The sequence below is a fragment of the Hyposmocoma kahamanoa genome, unplaced genomic scaffold, assembly GCF_003589595.1.
Source record: "Hyposmocoma kahamanoa isolate Upper Pololo Valley unplaced genomic scaffold, ASM358959v1 88, whole genome shotgun sequence".
NCBI lineage: Eukaryota > Metazoa > Arthropoda > Insecta > Lepidoptera > Cosmopterigidae > Hyposmocoma > Hyposmocoma kahamanoa.
In genome coordinates this window covers 9,939,184-9,948,612 of record NW_020654466.1, presented here as the reverse complement: position 1 = coordinate 9,948,612, position 9,429 = coordinate 9,939,184, and the positions used below count along the sequence as shown (strand labels likewise).

General features: G+C 34.4%; 2 protein-coding genes across 2 annotated transcripts in view; one reads left to right on the top strand and one right to left on the bottom strand.

Annotated features, from left to right (window-relative positions):
* The window catches only part of LOC113235922, a 329,572-nt gene that overhangs the window by 73,665 nt on the left and 246,478 nt on the right, over window positions 1–9,429 (top strand). The gene's annotated exons all lie outside the window — the stretch shown is intronic.
* Window positions 39–2,303, bottom strand: LOC113235776. Its single transcript, XM_026471672.1, has 2 exons — window positions 1,248–2,303; window positions 39–148 (listed from the first exon to the last, which is right to left on the bottom strand). The coding sequence occupies exons 1-2, from the start codon at window positions 2,141–2,143 to the stop codon at window positions 136–138; spliced, it is 909 nt and encodes a 302-aa protein (XP_026327457.1). The 5' UTR covers window positions 2,144–2,303; the 3' UTR covers window positions 39–135.

Here is a 9,429-nt window from a genome sequence, read left to right as displayed (position 1 = left end):
ATATTACAATAATTTCAAAGTAACTACTTTCTCTACTATACCATGGTTAATTCATCTGAATATAGAATTTCTAGCATAGAAAAGTTAATGAAATTTGTATTTTAATCGATTGTAACTCCCTCTCTTTCATTTAGCTCAAATTCGTGTCCTGTAATAAAATTGAAAATATGATTTATGTATCGAGATCTTAGGTTTTCGCGATTGTTACACATAGGAAATGAAACTTTATTTCCTTAATTAAATCGCGTATAGGTATTTGTTTTTTTCAAACAAACCAACGTTTCTTGCCCTTTACATATTCACGGTTGACTGAGGTGGTACAGTCATCAACCAGTTAGTTATGTCTAATATTAAAGCATTTATATTTTCACTATGGTTACAAAAATTGTTAACTAAATACCTTTTTTTAATTTTACAAAGAAACATTCCAATAAAAGCTACATTAGGTTTTACAAATGATTTTATTTTAACAATATGAAGATAAATTTATTGTTAATTAATAATGAAAATTAGAATAAATTAAACCATATTTATTAGTACTGCAGTCTTATGTCTAAGATTGCATTACTAATTAATATGGTTTAATTTATTCTAACTTTCATTATTAATTAATAATAAACTTAACTTAATAAAAATTCATATTGTTAGAATAAAATAAATTGTAAAACATAATGTAACGTAAATTGGTATGTTTCTTTATAAAATTAAAAATAAGGTATTTATTATTGTCAATCTACGATTTTCTTTGCAAGTACGTGCATGCATTTTTTAATATTTATTTGACTACACTTTATAGGCTTCAATTATAGGGACACACAATACTTATCGACGCGGAATCAATCGGTTTGAGCCGGTCAAAATAACCTTTTTTCCAAGCTCAAAGAACGGAAAGAAACGAGCGAAAAGACATCATGCGTCGCTCTTTTTCTTCTTCTGCCGGCTAGCAAAAGTGTGAGCATTACTGCGTTCCCGTTTTCAAGGATAAGAGTGCTGATGACATTACAGGTACATGCAACTTGTCATCTTGTCTCAAGATGACGATGCAGTACCTCTTAAATGTTTGCGATTTAAAACTATGAGTGGTGCTGCAACTGTTATGGACAGGTGTGTCGCTTACCACTAGACACACGGCCCGTTCGTCCCGACGCTTAGTATCGTAAAAAATGCTTTTTCTGATCGGCTCAAGTCATTTCGTCGTCGACAAGTGTATGTACTACCTTATAATATGATAAAAAAACGTTACTTACTTTATGATGTGTCTCAACTTAACTTTGTTATCCACATCGTTGTCAGCATCTGGACAGACATATTTGCTCCACTTGTCAAACGAATAACATATGAAACCTTTCGCTCTCAAGTAGGTTAAGTTTTCTAATGTTTTGGTGCCTATTGTTAGTACTGGGGTTTTTTTCACATTCAGTTTTTGGAAATACTGTCTAGACGAATTTAAGTTTTTGTTTGAATATACAGACGCACATAAAATCTTATCGATATCATTCTGCCCTATATTTTTTATGCATTCTTCGTGTGTAATGTTCTTTGTAAGACATTTGAAATAACTGGCTTGTTTATCATAGTCGTTTCGCCATTGTCCTAACGCACACATTCTCTTTGATGATTCACTGTGCTTGTCTATAAAATGAAAGTCGTACTGGACTTCCTTCCCGAAATAGGAAACAATTTTTGGAAAGGACAATTTGAAGAATTGTTGATCTCCACTTTTGGAAAAATCTGAAAATATATTTACTACTTTCTGCTCTGTTGAAGTCCTTTGATTTGATTTCAGGTTAGGGTTATATGTCTTAATAAACTTTGCTTTTATGGGTTTATATGGCATGCATGCTACCGGATCCCATTTTTTATAAAACGTACATGCGAAATACATCGCATTTTGGAAACTAGTTTGAGTTACGAATTTGTTACCTATTGAAATGACAGGTGTGGTATTAGTTTGTAAATTGTTAAATTTATTCATAGCCACCATTCTGTACAAGCCAACTTTAGATGCTGCACAAACAATGGCACGAATTTTGTCCCAACCAATTTTATTGATACAATCAATTATTCTAGTTCCACTTGCTTCGCATGAAAAATACGCAATTTGTTTATCGAAATTATTTTTCCATTGGTCGAATGCACACATTCTTTTCGATGATGAGAAAAATTCATCTACGAAGTAGAACTTAAAGTTCGCATTTTTTCCAAATGTTTTGATTAATGTCGGTAAAGTTTCTGTTAAAAATATTTTATCATTCTCTTGCGATGGATCCGAGACTATTGTAATAACGTCTTCACAAATAACTGGCACTATGACTAAAGGAAATGTGAGAACAAATAAGATAGTTAAAATGAACGCCATCATTGCTGTAGCTTTACTGAGTGATATCAAATGTCATGTAAGGATCCTAATTGCGCTTTTTAATTTTTGCGTTTAAGAATTCAAGCATCCAGTTTTATTACACGTGATTAAAAATTAAGTGCTGATTGAAATTGCATAACCATCATAATATGGTGACAATGATTTACGAGTTTTAAACGAATTGATTTTTAGAGCTCTTGATAACAAGAGTATAATAAAAACCGAAGCATAATAAAGTCTTCTAAATAACAGGTTAGGTAAAGCCTTTACGTATTATGTACATAGGACACATGTCAATGATGCCATTGACAGGTGATAAGACAATTGACTGCGAAAATCTTTGGACACATCGAGTACATAACCTTTCGAAATAAATCCTTTATTTATAGCGAAAGTTAGTTCAACTTGGGAAATGAGAATGAGAATCAAATAATTATTTTTAATTTAAGCCTCGAAGGCGACGCGGTGAAAACAGTAATATTATGCATTGAATTTAATGTGAGGATAATTTAAATTGTATTTTTATCTCTCCGAATTCAGTATTTTTTTGAGAGAAGTTAAAAAGTATATTTTACCGGCTTAAATACTGGGTTGCAAAATATCGTGATGCAGAAATAACATAGAATACCTAACGTAGTCACAGAGCTTATTTTTTAATTAATACAAAAAAGAGTACATCGTCATGTAATAAAGTTGTTTATACTTTAATATTCTGTAATCCAAATAGCAATATGTAATTGAGATTATAACAAACAACTAATAACAATTGTATGGGTGTGACGGGTTGGTGTCCGCAACTCAACGTCAAGGCGCCTGTTTTGCGTGTGGTGGGTCCAAGGTCCTACTCGTACTACCCAAGCTCCTCCAGGAATCTCAGCTCGTCCTAGGTTTGCTGATGACTTAGGGGAGCGACCTTGGTACTACAAGGTTCTTTGTCCTGTGGTTGGCCACGCCGGAGCATTGTATAGAGGGCTGTGTAGTATAAGATAGACTATATTTATAGTCTAACTGCAACATGTGGTGCGTATTGCTTGGTTAGCATTTAAGTTTACATTTTATTTTATATTGTATTATTTATTCATTTATATTCTGGAGACCGAACAATAAACATATCTCTTTAAATCAACGTATTTCGCGTTGAGAGTGCTTCCCTAACCTGTGCACAAACTGTAAAGGTGGACAATCTTGTGTTATTATGGGAAGTTTTTGTACCTTTGCGTTGGGTTGTTCCTGACCTTTGTTATAAGAGAGGGACACTACGGGTTCTGGTCCTACAGCGTCCGTCCACGACCCTTTTCTGGCCAGTTCATCTGCTGCATCATTGTCACGTGAGTGGTTGTGTGTAACGAAATTGCAATGTGTTTAATTATTTTATTGATACTTTATTACAAAAATGTACGTCGGAAAGCTAATCGTCGAGTGCGTTTCCGGCCATCAATATTATTTAGTTATTTTCACATCTTGCACACGCACAGTTTTTACTCTAAATACTATTAAGTGTTGTAGAAAGTTCTTTTCCATGCCGTGTTTGTACATAATGAGTCTAGGACTTAATTATTGAATGATTTGTTTTATAGATCTAACTTATTTTGTTTCAGGTAATACCTGAGTCTTGGTAAGGTTTTGGTGAAACTTTGACTCTATAAACAAAAGTAAGAGATATTGTATTTTTTAAATTTCTATATATTCAATATTTATTTGTAATGAATAATTATTACTGCCTTTATATTCATATATTTTACTAAAAAATGTTTCAGTATTATGTTATTATTGTTGGTACAAAGACCGAACAAACACAAATTTCTTCGACTTGATTGAACTCGGACCAGCGTCTGTATGCCTAACTTGGGCTACCGCTCTTCCAACTGAGCCACAGACCGAGTGAGCAGACCTTACAATCTTCTCTGTGTGTGTTCTCTATTTGATTGAGTCTTAAACAATTTTTTTACCGTAGCACCACCTGACGAGCAAGTCGTGTGCGTGGTGTAAAGTGACACGCCTGTATGGACACTACTGGTCCATACCAGTTGCAGTGCCATTCAGAGCTTTAAATCGCAAAGATCTAAGAGATACCGCCACTGTGCCTATCACTCTGTAATTTCACCAGCACTCTTCAAAGCCGAACGCAGTAATGCTCATATTACTGCTAAGCGGCAGATAGAGGTAAGATGGTAGTACTTCTCGGCAGAAACACTGCAGTAATTTTTAGTTCGCTTATTGTGACTGCAAAAGTTACGCGCGCGTGTTACGCCTGTGGCGCTGCAACTGTGTTTCCAAATATTTTATGAAAATTATTAGTGTCACCACGGTGCCACTGCAGCTCTTCTATAAGCGTCTAATTTAAAGGCGTCATTAGCATCAAAGCGCTTGTAAAATAAACAAAGCCAAAGAGACAACACACATAAAACTGAACGTTGCAATTAAAATAATTAGTACACACGAATAACGAAAGATTAACATATCACGCATTCCGTTAAGTAACAATTTTTTTTTCTGTCCGTATTAGTGACCCTAACTCACGAATGAGGCTAATTTATTATGTATGAAATTATGATAATACAGTCTTTATGTGCAACCTCATTGCATGACTAGCGCGTATTTACAACCCCGTGGTATTAGCTACGATTTTGCCCATTTTAGGGTTCGAAGACGACTTAGTGAAGGGACCTTTCTGAACCTTCGAAGATAAAGTGAGGTCACGGTATTTCTGAGTAATATCGATAAATATTACATTTAATCTTAGGAATGTAATGCGGATCAGGAACACATCTTTCATGAGCACACTAACGACGATTGAGATTTGTTTACAACTTTTATAAAATAAAAGCACATCAACCGCCATCGAAAAATGTAAATGTACATTAAGGTCAAAGCGGACACACTTAGGCTAAGTGACAGTATCACAACAACCTGAAAATGATTCAATTTTGGAAATACCTGAATTTTGTGTAACCTCATATTTTTTGGAAATGACTGTATTCTTTTTTCGGATCTAAATTGCGTACATCTATTTGTTTAAAAAAACAAATATACGCGATTCAGATCCGAAGAAAAGGTTATATATTTTTTGTTATGAATTTCGAGAACTTAATATTGATACCAGGTCTGTAGCCAGGATCAATTGATTCGGAAGAATCTTGATGATCCTAGCTATGGGCTTCTTTGACTGTCTGGTTAAAAGGGGCTTATGAGAAATTATTGGAAATCCGTATTTCTGTTTTCTTATACGTTTATATTTCGGAAAATTTTCAGAAGGAGAGGTGTATCAACTCTTACACCCGTTATGTATGGGTTAGGATTTATGATTTGTTGACATATTTTAGGCTCTTTGACTTGAACGCTGTGGCCCCATATATATATGTATAAATTGTACTTAAGTAATTAAGTTCTTATCTCCAAAAGGTCCCTCATATTACCCGAGATATCTGTTAAGGTCTGGCGCTATCGGATGCATTAAGAGACATTAGTGTTTATGTTTCCTGTGGCTAATTCCCTTTGCTTAAGTGCGTTGCTTGATTGCTGTGATTAGTCTTGAGTGTTGTGACACGTGTCATTCACTTGCCATAGTGGTTCAATAAATGTGCGGGCTTGTGTATACGGTTCGGTAAACTGTCAATTAGGGTATGAAATACACATTTAATTTTGGTAAAAATTCTTATCTTATTCAATCATCATTATCGAAAAGTCGTAAGCAACTGCAAAATTGTAAACTTTTGAAAGTTTTAATAGTTATATATTTAAACTTGTTATTTATTTGTAATGCATGTATTATAAAAAAAGTCAAAAGCAATAAAATATCCACTTATATTAATCTGTAGTCTCTGTGGAATATGAGAGTAAATTAATGATATACTGAACAAAAGGCTTGGAGTAATTTTGAAACAAATCCCGTTGTAAATTGGGGAAGTCATTAGGTGCTCCAAAAGAGAGCAATTAGGGATCTGGGACGCGGGGAAACTAATGTGACCTGTTTGAATGCCTAGTTGAAGGAAGTGGGTATTTTTTGTTTTCAGCAAGCGACTTTGGACTTGCTGCGTGGTTAAAACTTTTAGGCTTTTGTGGTTTGTGTGCTAGTGGACCATTAATTAAAAAGTTAATGTATAAACCTCATCTAAATAAAATCATTAAGATCAAGTATGTCGCACATTAGCTTTGTAGCTGCATACATTACGTGTGCTCGCCGCGACCGTTATTATGTTCTGAGTGATGTATTCACCACTTTTAGTATACTATTCCGAGCTTTTAGATTAATACAATAAATTAATTTTGGTTCCAACTCTCACCATCAGCGTTTCACAGAGCGGCTACTCAACATCTAGACTTCCATCGAAAAACACATAAGGCTTCAATACTGTCAACAGCAACAATTATAAGTAAAAAGTATAAAAGTCTACTTACGAGTGCGTGAAGAAATTTACCTGCTTATTGGTAAAAAAATATGGTAACATTATTCTCAGCTTGAAGCATAACGTCGCTTAGAGAACAACATTACATATCATTTACATTGCATGTTATTACATCACATTACTAGTTATTTTAGGGGACAGATCACAGACCACATACAGATAGCAGAGTTGTTATCATATTATATTAATAGTTAAGCCAAATCGTTGGCTACCAGACTGGCTGCTTCTATTGAGCAGTCCATTGACATGGGTCAGTTTATTGACATTAATGGAACTGTTAAAACTAATTCAATTATCAATTATTTAATTTAATTAATAAGACAACGGAGAGATACTCTTGCAATACAGTGAAAGTAAAAAACCAACCTAAAACTCACAGAAATAAAATACATTGTTGCACCAAAATATTCAAGGCATGAAGGGCAAAGAGTTAGAAATATAATTATTTATTAACTGTAATAATATAGATATTCTTTGTATTACTGAGCACTACTTTTTATCTAAACATCAGTTCATGTTTAGCTTCTACAATCACCAGGTGGCTAGTTCGATCAGCAGAGAAAAAGCTACTCAAGGCGGCTCATTAATTCTTATTAAAAATAATTGAAAATTTAAAGAACGTACAGATATTGTGAGCCTATCTATTGAGCAGACTTTAGAGATATCCTGCATAGAGCTTGAACGGCTTGTTGTATGAAGTGTGTACAGACGTCATTCATCTTACGAATTATTTGAAAAAAGTTAAATGAAGTTTTAGGCAAATTAAATAATTCGAATAAATATATTGCTGTTTGTGGTGACTTCAATGTTAACTTATTAGAACATTCGTGCTAGCAGTAGGCTCATACCATTTTCCAATGTTATAATCTTGTCAAACTTTTCTTAGTGCCCACTAGAATAACTTCTACTACAGCTACTTGTTTATACAACATTTATACTAACGCCGTACCTAGTAATAAATCTATTATAAATAAATTAACAAGATTCTGGTTGATATACAAAATTTGCCATTCACGAGGTTTAAATCTATAGTCAAACAAAAACTTTATACAAGTTCTGCATACTTGGATGACAAAAATCCGTGGTAGTATCCCGTTTAACTCATGGACATAGTCTCGATCTCTGCTCTTTAAAAGCAAAAAAATATATTGTACATGTTGAATGTGTACAAATGTTATTTACAAAGAGCAATCCCTACAGTTTCTTGCTCATTCTTCTCAGGGGAATCAGCCTTAGGAATGAGCGGTAGAGTTTAACCAACGATTTCAAGTGTAATAATGCTTACCTATGAAATAAAGATTATTTTTATTTTGATTTTGATTTCTTTAAAAAGACATCTCTGAAGTCATTTTTAAGCTATTGTAAGTAATAGGCTTTATTTATCAACAACATGTAATTATGAGTGTGCCAGACAATCACACCAATTGCCTGATCTCAAACTAGGTAATCCCCTGTACTACTACTACCAGAGCAACGGAATTCACTCTGGGGCACTTCGCAAAACATCCAGACTAGAATAAATTTAGAAAAATTCATTTCCTAAATTGGTCCTACCGGGAATTGAATTCGGGACCTCACCATCCAGCGCCCACAGTGTAAACCGTTAGGCTACCGAGGTCATACTATCGTTTCGTTTTGATTTGAGTAACGATCAAAAGTAAAAACTGCTAATTTTCTTGAATGTTAGTTTTTGTATAACGTAGTATGTCGCTTTTGATGACCATTTGGTATGGCATAGTATTCTGAAACATTAATAATATAGTAAGATATGTAGGGCGATTCCCTCTTCTTCGCCTCATAAATACCTACATTTCTCTCGGAGCACAGGCTTGTCACATTATGATTATAGTTGTACCTTAAGGTTGTGAATATAATTGGAAGAAATTAAGGTTTTCATCGTAGTATTCTCGTGTTATATTATAACGCACGCACACACACACACACACACAACTAGGGGCTTCTAGTTAGTAGTTTAACAATAACCTTTGTTAAATGCATTATTTAAGTATTGATATTTTTATAATAAAGCACGCACTCATAGCCCCGCACTAGGAAAACCCTGTATCGCGGGTGCCAAGGACTCTCACGAGAGAAATAAATGTAGACCCTAAACATATTTCTCTCGGTCTGGGAATGGAACCCAGGACCTATGTGTGGCAATCCAGCAAGGTGACTGTTCGACCACGGAGGCAGTTAACACTGATTGGTAGGAGTATCTTGAGATTCTTATAAGAGTATGATTATGAAATAACAATAAAATTCTGAACAACTTTGACTTTGAGGCACTCTTTCTTGTTCAAACAACCACAAGCACTTCAATAAATACAGCTACTATTTAATTTTGATGTAATTTTTAAACACTGAGTGAACGCTTGAGTTCTAGAACGAATGGTGCGTGAGACGACTCGCGTTATGCAACGCAAGTGCACCATGAAATTATAGGGACGTGTGCGTCCGTATAAGTCACGGCATAGAAGCCGCGGATTACTTATTTAGTGTAGCCGCGATGCTACGTTTGTATGGAGTTATTAAATTTTTACTTACTACCACTTTCGAGTTGTGTAAGGAATGAGATTAATGGTACACCGAGTCCACGTGTCCAATACTCCATACCTCATTGCATACTATAATGTTATAATAATGGTAGGTAACATAAATTAAGTT

Coding starts and splice junctions, on each gene's coding strand:
- LOC113235776 (XM_026471672.1), bottom strand. CDS start 2,143: ATGTGTGCATTCGACCAATGGAAAAATAATTTCGATAAACAAATTGCG.